The sequence below is a fragment of the Paramacrobiotus metropolitanus genome, unplaced genomic scaffold (genome assembly GCF_019649055.1).
Source record: "Paramacrobiotus metropolitanus isolate TYO unplaced genomic scaffold, Prichtersi_v1.0 Parri_scaffold0000005, whole genome shotgun sequence".
Taxonomy (NCBI): Eukaryota; Metazoa; Tardigrada; class Eutardigrada; order Parachela; family Macrobiotidae; genus Paramacrobiotus; species Paramacrobiotus metropolitanus.
In genome coordinates this window covers 191387-210480 of record NW_026570225.1, presented here as the reverse complement: position 1 = coordinate 210480, position 19094 = coordinate 191387, and the positions used below count along the sequence as shown (strand labels likewise).

The window sequence follows — 19094 nt, the reverse complement described above, 5'->3', positions numbered from 1 at the left end:
CGCAGCACACAAGGCTTGCAGTTTGTAACTTTGTTTCTAAAAGGCAAAATCTTAAAAGTATTTGTAATTTCTCCTTTCTGTTTCAGACATCGGTCATTTCTTTAAAAAAGAGCTTACCCAAGTTACCTTTTGTAACGAGATTATTTAAGCAGTGCTTACGAGTTACGAGTCATCCTGAGCCGCAGAATGCGTGCTTTCGAGTTAATGAAGTGCATCGCAATAAGGCTACACACAAAATATTGTGTCATCATACCAAATGGCAAGCAGTTCGATGATTGATCGTCTTTTCGGCCATATGATTTTATGATTTTATCACCTTTCTCTATTCGCCTTGACAAGAGTGATTTTGTATCCATTGGAAAGTAGCTGAGCGTGCAGGTTTCATGCTTGAATCAAGGTTTGATGCGCTGTGGGAGTAGCTTAGCTTTGCTGGACGTAGTACATCATGCATTGATGGTTACTTCGGTTTCCACTGTTTCCCCTTTCGCCAGCTACGCATCATTTGTAGATTAAATGGTTCGTTGGGATGATTTTATGGTATCGGTGATAAGGATGAGTAGACATACTAGTATCACTACGGAATACGTTCCGGACATGTGTGATTTATCGAATGTGCACATTACCAGCAAATCATTATCCGAAGATCCCATTCTACGTCCGGACACTCCGCGGGAAAACAAGGTAGGCGTCAGAGACAAGAAAAAAATTATTGGGACGACTGATGGCGTCTTCCATATTTTTTCTCGCTTTGTTAATTAATTGCGAAGTTATCATTGCAGCTGAACGTGGCGGTGTGCCATGCTGTCTGTCAAGATATTTTACACTGTTTCGGTGTTTCTTGTACATTTTCATTTCTGAATTGCAGTCTTGTTTCGTGTTGATCAAGTCTTGAGTCAGTCATTTTATACAAGTGAATGAATACATTTGATTACGATAATTTTATTTCCGCAGGAGAAAACAACTAGCATTCTGTCTGGGACATCAGAAACAACTTCCGCCCGCATGTCAAGGAAAGTTATGCTATCGCTTCCCGATGTTTCCAAACCGAAGCCGTCCAGTGTAAAAGGAAAGAAGCAAGCGGCGCCCAGCGTTGTGAGTGAATTTTCTCAGACTGACCGACTTGCCTTTTGTATATCACTTGTCGGTTCTTAGTTTTTTCCGCAATGCTAGAAAGAATAATCGATTAACAGTAAATACTGAATTAGAATACAGAATTGTCGTCACTACTGTATTCAATCGGGCGTGAATTACCTTTTGATTTCAATTGGGTAAAATTATGCAACCTTATTGTCAGCTTTGGTACCTGCCCTGGCCGCAGATGGTGTCGTAATGTCCGCAATTACTCGACTTCGCAGTTCATGCTCGTACTACCTTACTTTCGTAAATGATGGCTGAATTAGTTTGCGATCAATTTATGTACTGACATTAAGAGGTAAAATTTTTGAAGTAATTTTTTACTCCTCTTCTGAAAGCTGCGTTTGCTTCTGGGACCGGTATAACTATGAACTAGAGTTTTTTGAAAGTGAACCCCAATGGAATGGGTGTAACTAGTTGAATGAAAGGAAATATGGTTTTCTAATGCCAGGTCATTTTTCAAGGTACTTATATTTGATTACAGGATATCAACCGCGAAATCAGCAAATGCAAAGAAAGCCGAGCCACGCGGCTGGACTTGAACAAGGCCAATGTGAGATTTTTCGAATGAAATAATCATGATCAGTTCGATCGGTTCCGTATCCCAAAACTTCACACACATTAGACTGACTTTACATGCTGCAGATATCCGCTGTGCCGGCGTGCATAAAGGAGGTGAGTTGCGGTCGATAATTAATTATGGTAGATTGAATTCCTCTTTTATTCCGCCTCCGTGGATCAACAGTATGTAGTTGGTTATGTAACGAATTTCTAACGTGGATTTATAGCTGCGTAAAGCCTGATAACGCTGTTCATCAAATTAGAATTATTTTTCGAAGAACTGTTCTTAAACAATTGGTGATTATTAATCAGAATAGTTTCCTTGTATGCTTTGGAATTGACTACTTGGTACACGTCTGCTGCGTTTATGAAAAATATTCTAAGACACTGCTTAAGTGATTAATTTGGGCATTCTGAAGCCGTCTGGCTTTACCATTAGCTTCATTAGGAACATTCATGGTGCTTTCATCTCCTGGTTATCGTAATGAAATGCTATTTTCGCATCCACATGAAAGCTGATCCGGGTGGTGAGCGCACTACTTGGCTATTTTGTTGTTTATATCGTACATAATTTATCAGGACACTTAATGCGCTCCAATGTCGAATGAATATGTAATGTTACATGATCCAACTTTGCAGCTGTCGAATTTGACGGAACTGTATCTGTACGGCAACAAGCTGCTGTTCTTGCCTTCGGAGTTGGGCCATCTTACCCAGTTGCAAGTTCTTGCGTTACATGAGAATTCCCTCAGCACGCTGCCCTCATCCATGGATCGAATGGCATCGCTGCGAATTCTTGATTTACGGCATAACAAGCTACAAGAAGTGGGTTATCATTACGAGTATGACTGTATTACCGTCTAGTTTGCTGAAGGGAAGATATTCTGCTTGTATTCCAGATTCCGGATGTTGTCTACTCGTTGACGTCATTGACAACATTACATCTGCGCTTCAATAAAATTCGTTCGGTTAGCGAGGAAATTAAGAATCTCACGGTAAAGTGGCTACACTTACTTACTATACTAATGGTGCCGGCCGGTAATAACAGGATGAATTTATTTATATGTAGATGTTGATATCGCGAAGATCACTTTGCTTTTTATCGATTTTCGCTTAGTGATAAGTAGTGGATGCGACGGGGCGCTGTTTAAAACTTGCTCTGCCCATCGTTTTCATACGCGCGTGTCGTACCAGCAGGAACGTTAGGCTCCGTCATTTGCGTGAACTACTAAGTACACTTCTGCCTTTACTGCCGAATAGTGGCAGGTCATAAAAATTTCACAGTGTGAGAACTTAAAATTTGAAAAAGATATGTCTACAATTTTTTTACCGTGCATTCATTCAAATTACCGCCATTATGTGTAAGAACAGTGCCTTTAAAAGTTCCGTCCTTGTATATACTGCACTAATTCTGGTTGCTTCCTTACTGCCAGTCATCAGATTGTGACGTAAAACATTTTATTACCGGTAGCCTGAAGTGAAAAACTTCACCGGATCTCATGGCATTACAGGCACAGAAATGTGGGCAGAGTAATGAGTATGTTCTCATTTCCGCTTCGGTAGGTATTCAACCTGACTGAGCACTGTTGGGAAGAGCTCCTTTACTCCAATGTAGCAATGCAAATCGACATAATTGACTCAAGTGCGACATGGATGGATTTTCAGGGATTTTCCAGAATATCTCTTTCCTCGTAGCTATAAAATATACGCTGATCGTCGTTCCGTGAACTTGATCTTGACTGAAAATTGAATAATTACGATTAAAGCTCCGCTAGTCGGCTTTTTTATATTAAATTTTAAACATCACAGCACAGCGGTCTGAATTGCGCAGCACAGCGGCTTCTGGCACAATTTATAAATATGAATTATTTATATTAGTAACTCAGTAGTACTTAGGTGTTTATCAAGTTTCTGTTTAACGGCGTATTTTTGTGTGCTAATCACCCAGTTCGGATTGAAAATTATTTTCCAGATATAAATTTGTCAAATGATTTTTTATATGCCGTTGTATAGAAGATTCTGGATTGGGCGACTTCGGGACATTTGTTGCTAGATTCCTTCATTTCTTTCAGCCTTTGTAGTTTCGTTTTATCGACTTGTTCATGTTTCCTGTTAGCCAATTACGGTTAGGCTGTCTGACAAAAATCAACATGAAAAAAGAGAAAGTGCAGAAATGTATTCTGCTATACATGCAGCATTATTAGTTAATGGCACTCTGTTCGTGTTCACCGGTTAGAGAGTGCCGGCAGCATGTGTTATAATTATTGATTTTTCCCTTCTTTTTGATCATGCATGTTGTCGTTGCAGCATCTAACGATGTTGAGCCTGCGTGAGAATAAAGTAAAGGTCTTGCCGAAAGGAATTGGCGCCTTAACGAAGCTCACCACATTGGATTTGTCCAACAATCAGCTGGAGAGCATACCTAGCGAAGTGGGATGTTTGCTACAGCTAACCACCCTCGATCTACAGCATAATGAGATTGTGGAAATCCCGGACAGTATTGGCAACTTAAAGTCATTAGCGCGCCTCGGATTGCGGTACGCTTGTCCTTGTGTCCTGTTTGGTCAGAAGGAAATGAAGTAGGAACATGAAGGGCTTCTTTTCAGGTATAATCGCTTGACGTCCATCCCGGAATCGATTAAGAACTGCGCTAACCTTGATGAGGTTAGCTGTCAGTCAGTTGTCTCGCTAAACTATTCCAGCGAAAATTAGGAAAATCAAGGAACTGTGCCGTGCTTGGTTATCTTTTAACGAGTGACCTTTCTGGATTTTGGAAAAATAATTTTTTTAAATTTTGCTAGTTTAATATCGAAGCCAACAATATCGTGCAACTTCCACAAATGCTCCTTGCCAACTTGTCGCATATGAAAACCGTGACGTTGTCGAGGAATAAATTCGTGGAGTTTCCCGCCGGGGGACCGGCGCAGTTTTGTTCTGTGCAGGTACAGTAACTTGCAATAACTGTTCTCATCTAGTTTTGTATTCACTAGCAAGATCTAGCGGGATCTGACGAGATAATATTTCAGCGACAAATGAATTGTATTCTATATGTCCAGAAGTTAAAATATGTTAAAAAATCATACCGAAGATTTGAAAAATCGTGCAGATAGATACTACATGAAAACTTGTTTCGTTTTCGCGGCTGCGATTAGATTTGGGATATTAATATACAATTGTACAATCTTCTTTTATTCAAAAGTATTTTTAAGTCTCCAGATCTTTGCTCAGTGCTTTATGAGGGAAAGTATTTGAACTGTCTTAATATGTTAAATGATTGATGAAATTTATACGCATTGTTTTGCTTTGGTGAACGTGGTTGTTTGATGATCGTTGTCCGTCTTGGCGATTATGTTGATACTTCATTTCTTTAGGCAGTTACAATGGAGCATAATCAGATCAGCAACATTCCCTTCCTTATATTCTCCCACGCACCCTTCTTGGCCAAAGTCAATATGAAAGAAAATCTCCTGCGAAGTTTACCCCTTGGTACAGACGAGTGTTTTGTGTGTAATCTACATACTGCTGTGGAACAGAATTAATTTGCCTGTATTGCAGACATTGGTACATGGATCAATGTGGTGGAACTAAATTTTGGAACCAATAAACTGAGCAGTCTTCCCACCGACATTGGTTTATTGGTTAACTTGGAAGTGTTGATCTTGAGCAACAATGAACTGCCGGTAATCGATCTGTTCTCCGGCTATAGTGTCCTCTGTATACGAGCAGTGTGGATTACATAAGCAGTTGCCTTTAATGTCTCCCTGTCGGGGGTTGTATTGACAGTATCTGCCGGGGAGTATCGGTAAACTCCGGAAGCTGCGCGTGTTGGATCTGGAGGAAAACAAATTAAAGAACTTGCCTAGCGAGATCGGTAATGATAGGGTGCTGGGTGGCTCAGTATGAAGTGCACGCACGCGTGCATTTCATTGGCACCCATCGTCTTACTGGCGTCTCTCTAATGGAAAGTTAAAAATTGCGAACAATGTTTGCTTTACCAGCCGTTTCTTGTAGGGTTTCTTGGAGAACTGCAGAAGTTAGTCGTACAGTCCAATCTGCTGACTAACTTGCCCCGATCGGTTTGCTCCCTGATGAATTTGACGTACATCGGTGCCGGGGAGAATTTGTTGACAACTCTTCCTGCTGAAATTGGTAAAATTAAGTTATGCTGGATTGCATATATAATAGATTTCCTATTGAATGGCTGTGTTCATCTTTTTGTAGGTCTATAATTACCTGCTTCTTTGTTGTTTTTGACGTTGTAATTGTGTCATTTATTCTTTTCCCGTAATAATAATATTCTGCTTGGTGCATTGTTTTATAATATTTGAACATTAATAACGCTGTTTGTGCTCCGTGTAATGGCATGGTTCCTGCTGTAGGTCAGCTGGAAAAGCTGGAAATGCTGTACCTGAACGACAATCCTCACTTGCATAGTCTGCCATTTGAACTGGCATTCTGCGGCAGTCTGCAGATTATGAGTATTGAAAACTGTCCATTGACGGAAATCCCGCCTGAAATTGTTGCCGGTGGGCCATCGTTAGTGATTCAGGTGACAATTTTTGTGATGAAAACTAATTCGTGCGGTTCTTGAGGTTAAATATGTTTATTTATAGTACCTTCGTGTCCAGGCTCCATATCCAACGGTTTGATAGTGATGTCGTGCTTGCCGCAGTTAGTTCCTGTTGAAACCTTTTGTTTCCGTTGAAATGTTTTAATGTCGCTTATCAGAAATTTATGTTGTACCGTTTACCTAGTTTTTAGCTTTTAAGATTTGATCTTTCGGTAAAACTGCATACATTTTTTTATCCAGATCTGACTGTTTTCTTGTTCCTAGCGTGGACATTTTATATTTTTATGCGTATTACGGTATTTTTAGATTTGGTGTTGTGTTCATCTCATTTGTTGATGATATTTCGCTCAGTGATTGGAGATCTCAATGATAACGAATAACGATACACTTAATTTTCCTCATATTGGCTACCGGTTTACGGTGCGACTGGTACAATATAACATATATTGTACCAGTCGCACCGCTAAACTGCTCAGAACTGTAATGAAAAAAATCCTAACGGTAATTTTTGCACACTTTATGAAATATGCAAATTATGTTGTTCCCATTTCTCTTATGCCGGAAAGTATAAGATGATGTTACCTGCTACAGTTCTAAGATTTAAGTGATCGGCAGGCCAGACCACACGAAATGAGACAACCAAGAGCATACTATTTAATACAGTACCCAGTTTCAGCACGATTCCAAGGGATGAAAATTCCAACGTCTGTTGTTGTTGCACGAATATACAGCAGAGTCTTTACAATAACCATTTCTCCCACCAATAAAAATTATTTCCTGGACAAAAATTAGCCGCACTCCTGCAACGGCCGGAATTTATCGAATTCTTTGGGTTATCCACAAAAACTTCTAGGTCTCCAACAACTAGTTTGTTAGTCTGCCGTTAAACAGAGGCTACTGAATCTTATGTAATTCTAAAAACTTTCTGGGACAATCTATACTTGTGCCCGGTGCCCACAACAGTTACTAATTATATTGACCATGTAAGGTCACCCACTACACTTACGTTGTATGTACAACAGATGCATTTCCGTACGTGGTAAGTATTTATGCCAATTCATCGTGGCGCGGCGGTAGAGTTAAATTTTAATCAGATTTCTTAGTTCTTGTAATTGCGATTTCAGTTCAGTACATACAATATTTTCTCTGACGGAATCTTGTCACCAGAGTCAAGAATGCATATTAATTTTTTGTTTGCAAAAGCCAAAAGAGCTGTTACAACACACTATAGATATGTACGAGTATACTACTATCGTATATGAACGAATACTGTACATTCTTACACTACAGTACTCTGTACTGGTCTATTTTCTTCATACGCGTTATGAGCAACAAAATTTTTCACACATTCTACATAAAACGTTAGAAACTAAAAACACAAGAGAGTTACACCACATCTAAAGATAGTACTTATACATCTATATATATTAAATGTACACTGTAAAACATACAATTCACGCCTCTACGGCAACCGTCACGAGTGCACTTGATTTTATTCGTGATTTTACAGCCATTGCACCATTTGTGGACCCTCCAGTTGTCAAGTGACAACGTAACAGAAGCACGCGTGCGGTGGCCCATGCCACAGGCTGTTTTTACGTAAATCTTTGAAAATTCATGACTTTGTTCATTCCTGCATTAAATTTTTATGTATAGTCTTGAAAAATGCAGAATAATACACAGTATTAGGCAAAATAAATTCTTTTTTGGTTTTCTTTCAGGGTTATGCACTGTTAGCCTGTACGGCTAGCATAGCCGCCTATGGAGGATTTGTCATAGGCGGCTATGTTAACCGCAGGGGCTCCTAGTGCATTACTCTGAAAAAGAAACAGAAAAGCATTTATTTTCTCTAATGCTGTGTATTATTTTGCATTTTTCAAGACTATACATAAAAATTTAATGTAGGAATGAACAAAGTTGTGAATTTTCAAAGATTTACGTTAAAACAGCCTGTGGCATGGGCCACCGCACGCGTGCTTCTGTTACGTTGTCACTTGACAACTGGAGGGTCCACAAATGGTGCAATGGCTGTAAAATCACGAATAAAATCAAGTAAGACGCCACTTCTGCACAATATTACATATTGTGCACTCCCTTAATGATAATAATAATAATTATATTAATATTTTTGTTACTTTATAATAGTTACAAACGTTTTGTATGGAGTGTACTGCGGTTGTTATTGCCAGGACTTGTATACTTAACTAACTTAAATATTCTTACAATTTATTTATAATATTTTTTAATTCGTTCCCATACCTCTGAGTTTTGTTGTGTGTGCATCAACCGTATATCCGCAGCATTGCGGAACGATGTTTCACTCTTTTCCAGTGCATATACATTTTCACCGCCCGTTTAATCACGGCGCGCTAATCATCCGTGTGAATTCCTTGCGCATCTTTTTCCCACGTTGCGCGACACGCATTCACACGTTATCCGCAGGAACGCAGCGGGCTTACACTGTGGGAGGACTGTGGCGCAGTATTCGGCGGGTGATCGTACGGAATGGCGACATCAGGACTGCTCCGTCAGCCCGCTTCCTGGAGATCAGCGCGGGAATCCCCGTACTGTTTCTGCTTCGCGCGAAGCAGGCTGTGTGTCAGAACCTTAAAGCGCGGACCAAGAATCGCGTGCAAGCCTTTAAGGACGCCCGGCAGCAGATTACGAAGCACGCAGAGCCGGAGTTCGACTGGAAAATGTTTTTCCGTTTTCTGCAACCCGATCTGCTCATCCTTCTGGGTGCCATTGTTGTACGCTGTGTTTCCTTAAATTTACAGTACACTAAAAATTTTTATTAAAGCTGGATTTTCTGTTTGCAGTGCTCGGTGTGTTTGGCGCTGATCAACACGGAGATTCCGCTTCTTTTAGGGAAACTGGTTAATGTGGTTGCGCAAGTTGTACCCAACAAGCAAACGGACTACTTTAGCCTGGTTAAAGATCCAGTGACGAAATTGTGTCTAATATACTTCCTACACGTGAGTAACGAAACCAGTTATTTTCAGTTCGTGTTCTAACTGCCTGAATTTGCAAAGAATTCTTGGCTGTTAGCGTTAGGCATTTTTTATTTATTTATACGCACCTCCAATTTCTGCCTTATTTTTGTATCATTGAATCTGTTTTAGCTGTGGTTCCTAAATTGTAACATAGAATTTCCGCGGCCCGTTTAATGGATTTGCCTTTTGTTTTGCTGTATATTAATTATTTGTGAGCTGATGTTTTACACGATTCCATTTTGCAATTTTCACTATGAAAAGAAAAATGATGTGAGCACCTCTGTACGTGTAATGTTTTAATGTATTTTGCCGGTTTGATTTGGTCCTGAGTGTTCAGGTTGGCTCGCGTTTTTAGAGAAGCCGCATTTTTTCGAATGTGGATGCAGATGATTAATTTATCGTTTATGGGGTGCTTGTAGTTTGCGGTTATGAAATAGGAATCTGAATATGTGTTTTGTAGGCAGGTCTCACGTTTGTGAATATTTCCCTGCTGGCTGCTGCCGGCGAGCGTTTAGCAGCTCGTTTGCGGTTGGCATTATTCGCTGGTCTCATCAAGCAGGACATCGCTTTCTTCGATGCCCACAAAACAGGAGAACTAGTCAGCCGGCTGGCCATTGATGTGCAGGATTTTAAAAGCAATTTCAAGCACTGTTTTGTTAATGGATTTCGTACACTTGTTCAGGTAGCCGAAATTCGCTCTTACCTTTCGCATAATTGTTTAACTGTGCGGCATCCCTATGCTGATGTGCAGACGATTGGTTGCGGAATTTCGTTGTACTGGATTTCGCCCAACATGACGCTCATGCTGATGCTGGGTTTGCCGTCGATGGCTGGAATAGGTGCATTGTTGGCGTCCAAGTTGCGTCAACTGTCTCGCAAAGCTCAAGCTCAGGTAAGTAGGCGTTACTTTGTGGTTCTGTCTTCTGATGCGTCAGTTTCGCTTTTTTCACATCAGGTCGGCAATAGCAGACCTGCGAACCCGAGAAAATATCCGTATTTACTGTGGGAACTTTGGACAGTTACTTATTGATTTTGCTCTGAATAGATTGTAATTTATAATCGTACTACTGATACTAGCGACATTTTGGTCAAAATAAGCAACTGAAGGTTACAGGAAATTTTCACGATTGTTATCGATTTATTAGCAATTTCTAACACTTTTGGGTGTATTTATTAATTTGTGAAATGTTTTAATTTGTGAAACAGTTTTTGCAGATCTCATCCTGGTTAAAAAATATTTCAGTTAGTTAACCAGTAACTGACAGTTAACATTAATGAGAGCGGCCTTTTCTTCATGGTGTAAATTGTTTGTTTAACCAAAGGTCGCACATGCCACGGATGTGGCCGATGAAGCAATCAGCAATATTCGAACCGTGCGGAGTTTTGCCGCCGAAGACACGGAAATGCATTTGTACCATGACGAAGTGAAACGCTCGCAATATCTAAACCAATATCTCGGAATGGGCATTGGGTTATTTCAAGGACTGTCCAATCTAGCGTTCAATGCTGCAGTCCTGGGTGTTATTTATTTTGGTGGGAATCTGATGGCCGAAAACAAAATGCAAGCCGGAGATTTGATGTCTTTCCTCGTTACATCACAAACTATTCAAAAGTAAGCTCAGTGATTCCATCTGGGCCGAAACTAAGAAACCATGAGATTCTAAGAGCATCGGCACTGGCGAATTGCGCTTGGCAAAATCTTGGTCTTGTGATATTTATCAGTAAATGCAGTCAACTTGATAATGAACCTTGTGTACATGTAGATCGTTGGCAACATTTTCCATGCTGTTTGGACAAGCGGTTGCGGGAATGGCTGCCGGGGCACGCGTTTTCGAAGTAATGCTAAAGTTAAAATATTATTTGATTTTGATCGATTGATTTTCACTTTTTCGTATCTGGTTCAGTTCATCAAGCTTGAGCCTCTCATGGAACACCAGGGAGGGAAGCGAATACCCTATCATTCCTTAGACGGCACTGTCAGTTTTCACGGAGTCAGTTTTGCTTATCCCACCCGACCGGACCATCCGGTGTTGAAGAGTCTGAATCTACGGATTCCCGCTGGAAAAGTTGTAGCGCTGTGCGGACCTAGCGGATCAGGTGTGTTCTTTCGTCGTATATTCGTTCGGTTTGTGTGTCTTTTTCCGCAGTTTGTATTCTCAAAATTGTTTATTTCGCAATAAGGCTGAAGGGCTTGGATTGACCGTGCAGTGTTTTCATGTAGGTAAATCAACTGTAGCAGCCTTATTGGAGCGATTTTATGACCCGGTATACGGCAAGATTACACTGGATGAAACAGACATTCGCCTTCTTGATCCATCGTGGTTACGGGGCCGTGTTATCGGTTACATCAGTCAGGAACCAACGTTGTTCGCCACCAGTATTATTGAGAATATTCGTTATGGCCGACCTGATGCCACTGATGCTGAGGTGCTCGAAATTCATGAAAAAAATTCACAACCGCTTTATTACGTTTCTTACTTTTTTCAGGTTTACGAAGCCAGCAAAGCAGCAAATGCTGATGGCTTTATCACAAAGTTTCCGAAAGGTTACCAAACCATTTTAGGTGTGTATGTGTGACCTTAAATTTTCTTATGTAATCGTACCGCTAAAACTTTAAGGTCTATTTCGAATAGTGGTTAAGGTGGTAGAAATCAAAAATTAATTGAAGAAATTAAATTAATTGAATTGGCATTTATGGGAGAATGATTGAACAGCTGGTATTGAACGACACGTTTCACGTGTAAGAACATACACAATACCGAGCGAATCCCTATAAGCTATGATTACTTATTGCTTTGCTGTGTTTAGGGGAAAGAGGTGTTACTGTTTCTGGGGGACAGAAGCAGAGGATTGCGATAGCCCGGGCTTTATTGAAAAATCCGTCTATATTGATTCTGGATGAAGCTACCAGGTTTGCCGTGCCTAAATGTCTTTCACATTGATGATAATTGCATAGCTATTTGTTTTCTCAGTGCTCTTGATTCGGAATCCGAAAAGCTCGTACAAGAAGCCTTGGACAGAGCAGTTAAAGGTTCGTACTGATTTCTGGGGATGTGCTACAGCTTTGTTGCGTTTAGTGCCAAACTCGCCTTAATTGATTTTACCTTGTCGTTGCTTTAACACTTGAACTGACTTTGAGGATAGCGCAACTAGCACCGTGTTTCGGTTGTTTAGGTCGGACAGTTTTGGTCATCGCTCACCGTTTGAGCACGATCCAGAACGCCGATGCCATTGCGTTGATCGTCAATGGACAAATCGCGGAATTGGGCGATCATCGCAGTTTGATGAAGAAAAAAGGATTGTACTGGCAGTTTGTGCAACATCAGTCCACATCAGAAACCGGTGACAACAGTGATCGAAATAATGGCTAGTGCTTAGCGGAAGTGAACTTTTATGGTTTCCTACGGCAGTTTTGGTTTGGCGGAGAATGTGATTTGGTGCTTCTTTAATCTGCAAATCCAGTTTGAATGGAGACTCTCAGTTTGCGGTTACTCGTTCCTGGTTTTCGTGCACTATTTCATATTATTGTGTGATTTAAACTGTCCGCGGTATACTCATTCCCGGACAGTTAACTGTTAGTTGCCTGGGATTCAGTAGTGTGTCTTAATTGATGTACGAGCACTGTACCCGTGACGCAGAAACGACAGAATATCGAAGGCGATAGTAATAAACTGGTGGTCAATTTTTCGATTTTTGTCTGTCCATGGTCCACCGCGGCGGTCGCCGGTCAATCTGTTATAGATCGATTTTCTTTATACTTGGTGTGAAAACTGATAGTTCAAAACAAATAATTCAGCAATACCGCTAGAAAGCGACAGTTAATTGGAAATTGGAATGATCATAGGATGGCCTGTGACAGTTACTGAAACACGTTACGTAGCCATATTGTATGCAATAAAGCTGTATGCTGTACACAGCCCAGTGGTACGCCGCTGCAGTATTATAGCCATGTAAAAAACTCAAAAACCTGAAAACCTGCCGGCTAATATACATCTCCATTCATTCGTCGATACTTGAAACAAATACAGTAAAACATAAATAAAACGATCCTGTGAAACGCGCACGGTCATGTATACACGTCACTTGTAATTTAATAGTTAATTCTGGGCTTCCAGTGATGTCTGATACTTCTAGGTCGTTATAATACTTAGTCAGGTCGGACAAGCAAAAGCAATCCTTAACAAGTCAGCCCACAATGAGCGTACTGTACTCACAATTAGCACCGACAAGTAAGTCACAACGGTTGCAACCATATATGACGACACTAAGCTTTTTAACCACCAAACCTTAAATAGCAAACAAATAAATACGAAATACATGCATAAAGATTACACAACCATAACGTAAAGAAGCAAGTGACAGAGAGCGGATGAGAGCCAAGTCGAAATACGATACAATAATGAACCAAATAACTGCCGTCCGTAAATACCATTTCCACTCCAGCTCAATCACTGCTCGAGCTACTCCGGCCTCGACGATATCGATTCCGTGGAACGGGATTTCGATCCCGGCGTTCGCGTTCCCGCACCGGACTGCGGCGTCGCGGTGATCGGGAACGGCTACGCATTTTGCGCGGCGGTGAGCGACTTCGTCGACGCAGCGGACTACGGCGTCGATCTCCGCCGCGGTAACCACCTCCACCGCCACCGGTGCGGCGGTTATTTCCCATACCGGCTAGATTCTCGTCCATCTCACTCACGCTGATCTCCTTCCCATCCATCGTGCACCTGTGCATTCCCTCAATAGCGGCACGGCACGCATCGGGGGTTTCGAACTCCACGTAAGCGAAACTGCGGTGCAGTACGGGATTCTGACGATCGGGAGGAATGTCAATCGATACCACCTACAAAACCACACAACAGCCATTATTATCATTCACATCACTTTACTCTTCAACTACAGGAACCCAGTGAGTTAGCGCACGAAGGCTGGTTTATACCGAACGCCGGCAATATATCAATTTACTTTAATAGGCAATAGCCATCTACATACTTAATTAATACTCCCAAATTTAAAAATAAAATACATCCACCGTTACCACAATTCTTTTTGAAATGTCCAACTCAAGAGTACGTAATTAAGGGGAATGCTAAAACCCATATTTATCTACAATATATTCATTTTAGCGAAAGAGGAAAGGGCAATAGTTATCAGCGAATCACGAAAGAACAGAGAAGAGAAATGTGTTGCTTACCTTGCCATAGGAGCTGAATGCATCGCGCAGCGCTTCTCGCGTCACATTCTGCGACAACTTAGCCACATAGATCTTCCGCTTCGCCAGCGGAGTCTCCGCTTTGGGCGGCGAGGGAGAGCGGCGCTTGGCGGGCGGCGGTGATTTGGTCTTGACTGGCTTGGATTTGGACGGCGCTCGCGACGACTCAGAACTGCTGCTGCTGGACGACGAGCTGCTTTTGCGCCGCTTCGTTCGCGATCGCGCACTAGAACTCGAACTGCTGGACGACGAAGAGGACGAGCCGGAACTGGAGGAGGACGACGAGGAGGAGCGAGAGCGTCGGCCTGAATCCTTCCGTTTCGCAGACGGCGAAGCACTACATGGAAACGCAAATATAAGCGCACTGACAGTTGTCGATTTTGGCAGTCTGTGTTGCGAAAGTGGTCGGTCAACTGATCTCTCCGACACACCAAACAACCACCCGCAAATAAATAACATAACATACCAAATGCCTGATCAGGAGAATCTAATTGGGAATTCAATAGAATCGAATAGAATATCATAGCTGTGAAAAACAAGCAATGGCAGTGAGAATGATATTTGACAAGCCAGATACTCTGTTCTTCATAAATGTACTCAGGATTACTCGTCAAATACAAATTATGATACAATCTGAAGATATTTAGAAAATCAATCAACACAACAAAATCAAATCAAATACCAAGCGCCAGTCGTTACATGACAGATGAATGCAATCAGTGCATGAAGCTGAAGGCAAATTCCGCAAGAAGAATCAGTCACTGAGCGATGTCATTTGTGGCCGTCATCCGTATTAATCTTCCAATACCATGATAATCATCCGTTTAGCTAGCTACGAATCATCTCTCTCATCATATTTACTTGACAACGAACCTGCGTTTTTTGTTAACTGGACGCTGCCGTCGTCGTTTGTCCTCCTCGTCGCTGGACGAACTGCTCGAGGAACTCGAGCGTTTCCGAGCTGGCGCTGCTGCGCCTCCGTTCGAGATAACTTCGACCATTGTGGACTCCTGTACGGCGACCTGCTTTTAACCTCTAAGCGCGCTAAGTTGCGCTAAAATTGCGCGTAGGTTGCGCTAAAATTTATATCTCACAGTACATTAGGAACGATTACAGTAGAATAAGTCGATATACTGTTTAACAGCTTTGTAAATGGCACTAAATGCTTGTTCAAAATTATGAAGACGTAACGAAATGCGAGTCGAAATTTCGATTTGCTGATGCACGGCAACGCATTTCTAATTTCCCATGGTACTGGTACAGTAGCATAGGAAGTGTTGTAAGAGCGACATATGCTGCTAAAGCTACACAGATCAACTGGGGTAAATAAATACTTACGTACTCGGAATAGAAAGCACCGGTTTCAAAAAAAATAAAAAGAAAGAAATAGAAAGCAGAAGAAAATAGGAAGCACGTTAATAGAAAGCGCGTAAATAAAAATTAGAAAGCATGTTAATTTCTAAATCTACCCCGAATCAACTACTCATAATGATTGTGCGAGTTTTTAACAATGAAAATAATTACTTCGATTGTGTTTTAGTTGTACACGAGTATTTTTCATCCTCCCTTGAATTCTGTGGCACTAGATGAGTGATTGATATCTTCTCAAAAAGTTTTCCAAAATAATGCGTACATCAAATTTGTATGCGAGTTGGTTTTATTCCAGCTTCCCATCAACAATAACAATGCAACACACATTGATGCTTCATGATTTCATCCTTTCGCAAATTTCAACTGCCACTGCGCAGTGCCAAGTTATACTTACATTACCAACAGACACTTTCTCATCGACTGAACACAAACTTGCACTGACCAGTGAATACAACATCAACCGAAGTATCCGAAGTATACACTGTTAGGGCCGTCCATGAATGCGCGAATTTCAAACTCAGAAACCTGAAAAAACGCTTCTCGCAAAACCTGGCAAACGAAAACAAGAGATCCAAAAGTTTCGCAACAGTGAATACACCATTCCGTAAAAGAAATGATTATTTAACTAAAACGAGGAACGTCCTTAACACTATGAAACCTAATAACACAAAGGTGCAGCAACAATCCCCAACCGAAAAGCAAAGGTGCGAATTGTTCTCGGGCGGGCTTTTGGGATTCCCGTGCCACTGGTAACGATGACGAAAGAAGGTTAAATACCAATCGAATGCCAGCGCTAACCGTGAAGAAGATCAATTAAGATTCCTGAAAATCAATAAAAAAAAACATTAGCTCACAAGACTGTCATCAGTTCTTTCAGTACACGTACGTAATACAGGCAGATGCGCACTCGCCAATCAAAAATTTGACAATTTCACCTTAATTGTCAAATTGTTGCTGCATCATGTGGCTAACATCATGTTGTTGGCTAACAACTGCCAACCACGTTGAGTACATGCTGTCAGTTGTCACTTGATTCAGCTACACAATCAATCTGAAACAATTTTTAAAAAGGTCTCCTTACATTCTGGTAGTTATCCAGCTCCATGTCAAGCTGTTCCTGGGTGAGCTGCTGCTTTTCAGGTCGCTTCTGGAATCCGCCTCGCGTGCCGCCTCTAGCAAAGCCTCCTCTAGCGAAGCCACTACAACATAGTTCTATGTTCTATCATCACCCTCGACACTACAGTAATTTTCTGAAAGCAAATGCGCTTCATAACGGATCTGAAGTGTTATTACGAGCATCACTAATATTAATATCACTGACAATATTTCACCTTACCGTCCACCGCGAGGGCGAGCATAAGGGGCATCTGCCCAGGCGCGCCTGGCAGGTATGCCAAGACGCGATTGTGCACCCATGAAATTACCACCACGAACATTTGGCTGGTTCCCACCAATCAGCTGAATTTCCATTATGCGACCTAAAGAAACAGATAACACGATAATCCTACCAATCCTACCCCATAAACTATTGAAATAGAATTTTCCGGGTACAGAGTGAAAATTCACAAACCATCAAGCGGAATCCCATTATATTTTTGCAAAGCATTGACGGCATCGCCTGCTCGCTGATAAATCACTTCCGCCGAGCCTAGTGACGCGCCGTTTCGGTCACAGTGGATGGATACCTTCTTCACGGTGCCTAACTCACCAAACAATTCCTAAACACAGAATGCACACGTTAGATTACAGCTTCCACACAGAGTAACACGGAGGAGCTGCAATAATTCAAACGTAACCAGCAGAATAATGGCCATCGAAGAACAAAAATTTTAACAAGTGTTTTGGACTTTCGGCACATCATACTATTATGGTTTTTGGCAGTATAAGCGTAACAAATAAGTGACTTATTTGACAAAACACAAATGCATATCACAAAATCGAAGTTTTTGCAGAACGATGTAATAGACTAATAGCAATGCACGTACCCGCAAATCAGTCTCGGTTACTGCAAAATCCAGATTGGAAATGAGCAGTTTGGTGCCGTATCCACCATCCGTCGGATTGCTGAAGGCAGTCATCAGCCCAGCGATACCCGGGGCTCCGGATCCAAAAAGATCATGCTGCCAGCGGTTCTGGATACCCGAATTGTTCCGGTTTAGCTACAAAGTGAAACCAGACACAAAATTATGACAAGTCGCAATTCAATTAGCCTGCAAAACTGCCAGCACAACAGCGCTGTCGAATAAGATTTCCCCTACTTACAAAGACTGGTTGCTTGCGAGGAGCGATATTCTTCGTGATATCGGAATGGAAACCGCCCTGGCGCCGAAATCCACCGCGGCCACCGCCAGTTGAGCCGCGCGCTGACGTTCGGCCGCGGGCGCCACCACGTCCCTTGTCGCCCCGACCGATGTGCTTGCTCTTGATGTAATCGTCCAACGAAACATCGGCCATTTTTCTGAAACCAATGATCTGCTTTGACTGATGGTGAATTGGTATGAATGGTATCGCGATAAAATACTTTAAGGAAGGTACTGTTCCGTCTGTAATTACGAAAAAGTTTTGTACAAACTAAAGCTCGCAGCGACAGGAAACGCCTGTAGCGCTGATTCAGATTGTAAATAATAATTATAATTTATATTTTACGGTGTTACGGTTACCGCCATGATTCTGGTCTTTCGGCAAGACTAACAAGTACTGTGTTTTGTCACAAAAATTAAGAATATACGATCCAACGAAGTCTGAGACTGGCAGAATCACAAGGAAATTGAATTAACAGGTATGGGAAGTCTGCGCTGACGTTCAACTACCAAGAAAAACCCCGAAGAGAACTGCATTCTAAGTTCAAACAGTCAAGCGTCTTGCACTCGTCAAGCTCGACAAATATCGTACGTTGCCTGTAGATGAAGTGTGGATCTTCCCGCCACAAACTTACAGAAAGGAGGGAACTGTATCAACTCACAGGAAATGATATCGAAAACTTCACTTGCGGAAAAGATCTTATAAATCCAGGATCCTCGATAACCTGCCAACGGTGAAAAGTGAAAACCCGTAAATGTCGCTCACCAACCCATGCTTAAAAATGCACGCCGCTTTAAACCGCTCAGTTTTTTGGTAGCGTTACGAGCTTATAGATAAGGAAGATACCGCCAGTATAAAAGCGAGGTCTCTGAGCGGTTGCCATAGAAATGTAGCTTGGAACATCAAGCAAGCGTATCGCAAACCTCAAATGTCGTCTATACTACTACGAACA

At 41.7% G+C, this 19094-nt stretch overlaps 4 protein-coding genes across 8 annotated transcripts; 2 read left to right on the top strand and 2 right to left on the bottom strand.

Annotated features, from left to right (window-relative positions):
* Positions 1-10: 10 nt before the first annotated feature.
* Positions 11-6673, top strand: LOC129580859 (leucine-rich repeat protein SHOC-2-like). Its single transcript, XM_055471580.1, has 15 exons — positions 11-681; positions 952-1092; positions 1619-1687; positions 1780-1809; positions 2335-2520; positions 2595-2690; positions 4003-4232; positions 4302-4359; positions 4497-4637; positions 5067-5181; positions 5251-5375; positions 5479-5566; positions 5707-5844; positions 6075-6244; positions 6309-6673. Exons 1-15 carry the CDS (start codon positions 514-516, stop codon positions 6342-6344), a joined length of 1791 nt encoding a protein of 596 aa, XP_055327555.1. The 5' UTR covers positions 11-513; the 3' UTR covers positions 6345-6673.
* A 1656-nt stretch (positions 6674-8329) lies between these two features.
* LOC129580858 (mitochondrial potassium channel ATP-binding subunit-like) lies at positions 8330-12943 on the top strand. Its single transcript, XM_055471578.1, has 12 exons — positions 8330-9015; positions 9085-9240; positions 9719-9940; positions 10010-10150; positions 10581-10870; positions 11022-11094; positions 11163-11355; positions 11480-11685; positions 11746-11821; positions 12067-12169; positions 12231-12289; positions 12433-12943. The coding sequence occupies exons 1-12, from the start codon at positions 8578-8580 to the stop codon at positions 12627-12629; spliced, it is 2154 nt and encodes a 717-aa protein (XP_055327553.1). The 5' UTR covers positions 8330-8577; the 3' UTR covers positions 12630-12943.
* A 324-nt stretch (positions 12944-13267) lies between these two features.
* Positions 13268-15665, bottom strand: LOC129581072 (RNA-binding protein with serine-rich domain 1-B-like). Of its 3 annotated transcripts, none has more exons than XM_055471941.1 (3): positions 15153-15665; positions 14453-14996; positions 13268-14101 (listed from the first exon to the last, which is right to left on the bottom strand). In XM_055471941.1, exons 2-3 carry the CDS (start codon positions 14927-14929, stop codon positions 13703-13705), a joined length of 876 nt encoding a protein of 291 aa, XP_055327916.1. In that variant the 5' UTR covers positions 14930-14996; positions 15153-15665; the 3' UTR covers positions 13268-13702. The 3 variants fall into 3 exon arrangements, with proteins under 3 accessions (XP_055327916.1, XP_055327917.1, XP_055327915.1); XM_055471942.1 differs by having other exon boundaries at positions 15344-15485; XM_055471940.1 differs by having other exon boundaries at positions 13273-14101; positions 14453-14807; positions 15344-15665.
* A 450-nt stretch (positions 15666-16115) lies between these two features.
* Positions 16116-18913, bottom strand: LOC129581262 (THO complex subunit 4-like). Of its 3 annotated transcripts, none has more exons than XM_055472237.1 (7): positions 18777-18913; positions 18104-18299; positions 17827-18000; positions 17412-17559; positions 17178-17319; positions 16923-17040; positions 16116-16663 (listed from the first exon to the last, which is right to left on the bottom strand). In XM_055472237.1, the coding sequence occupies exons 2-7, from the start codon at positions 18293-18295 to the stop codon at positions 16655-16657; spliced, it is 783 nt and encodes a 260-aa protein (XP_055328212.1). In that variant the 5' UTR covers positions 18296-18299; positions 18777-18913; the 3' UTR covers positions 16116-16654. The 3 variants fall into 3 exon arrangements, with proteins under 3 accessions (XP_055328212.1, XP_055328213.1, XP_055328214.1); XM_055472238.1 differs by having other exon boundaries at positions 18804-18903; XM_055472239.1 differs by lacking the exon at positions 16116-16663 and having other exon boundaries at positions 17173-17319.
* Positions 18914-19094: the final 181 nt, after the last annotated feature.

Bases quoted from the DNA above. Each gene is read 5' to 3' on its own strand.
- LOC129580859 (XM_055471580.1), top strand. From the start codon at position 514: ATGGTTCGTTGGGATGATTTTATGGTATCGGTGATAAGGATGAGTAGA. The intron at 1,810-2,334 runs GTGAGTTGCGGT...CCAACTTTGCAG, and splicing joins TGCCGGCGTGCATAAAGGAG to CTGTCGAATTTGACGGAACT. The intron at 4,360-4,496 runs GTTAGCTGTCAG...AAATTTTGCTAG, and splicing joins ACTGCGCTAACCTTGATGAG to TTTAATATCGAAGCCAACAA.
- LOC129580858 (XM_055471578.1), top strand. From the start codon at position 8,578: ATGTTTCACTCTTTTCCAGTGCATATACATTTTCACCGCCCGTTTAAT. The intron at 9,016-9,084 runs GTACGCTGTGTT...TTCTGTTTGCAG, and splicing joins TCCTTCTGGGTGCCATTGTT to TGCTCGGTGTGTTTGGCGCT. The intron at 11,356-11,479 runs GTGTGTTCTTTC...GTTTTCATGTAG, and splicing joins GTGCGGACCTAGCGGATCAG to GTAAATCAACTGTAGCAGCC.
- LOC129581072 (XM_055471940.1), bottom strand. From the start codon at position 15,471: ATGGTCGAAGTTATCTCGAACGGAGGCGCAGCAGCGCCAGCTCGGAAA. The intron at 14,808-15,343 runs GTTCGTTGTCAA...GTTTCCATGTAG, and splicing joins CCAGTTAACAAAAAACGCAG to TGCTTCGCCGTCTGCGAAAC. The intron at 14,102-14,452 runs GTAAGCAACACA...GTGGTTTTGTAG, and splicing joins CATTCAGCTCCTATGGCAAG to GTGGTATCGATTGACATTCC.
- LOC129581262 (XM_055472237.1), bottom strand. From the start codon at position 18,295: ATGGCCGATGTTTCGTTGGACGATTACATCAAGAGCAAGCACATCGGT. The intron at 18,001-18,103 runs GTAAGTAGGGGA...TTCACTTTGTAG, and splicing joins CTCGCAAGCAACCAGTCTTT to CTAAACCGGAACAATTCGGG. The intron at 17,041-17,177 runs GTAAGGTGAAAT...ACTATGTTGTAG, and splicing joins GCTCGCCCTCGCGGTGGACG to TGGCTTCGCTAGAGGAGGCT.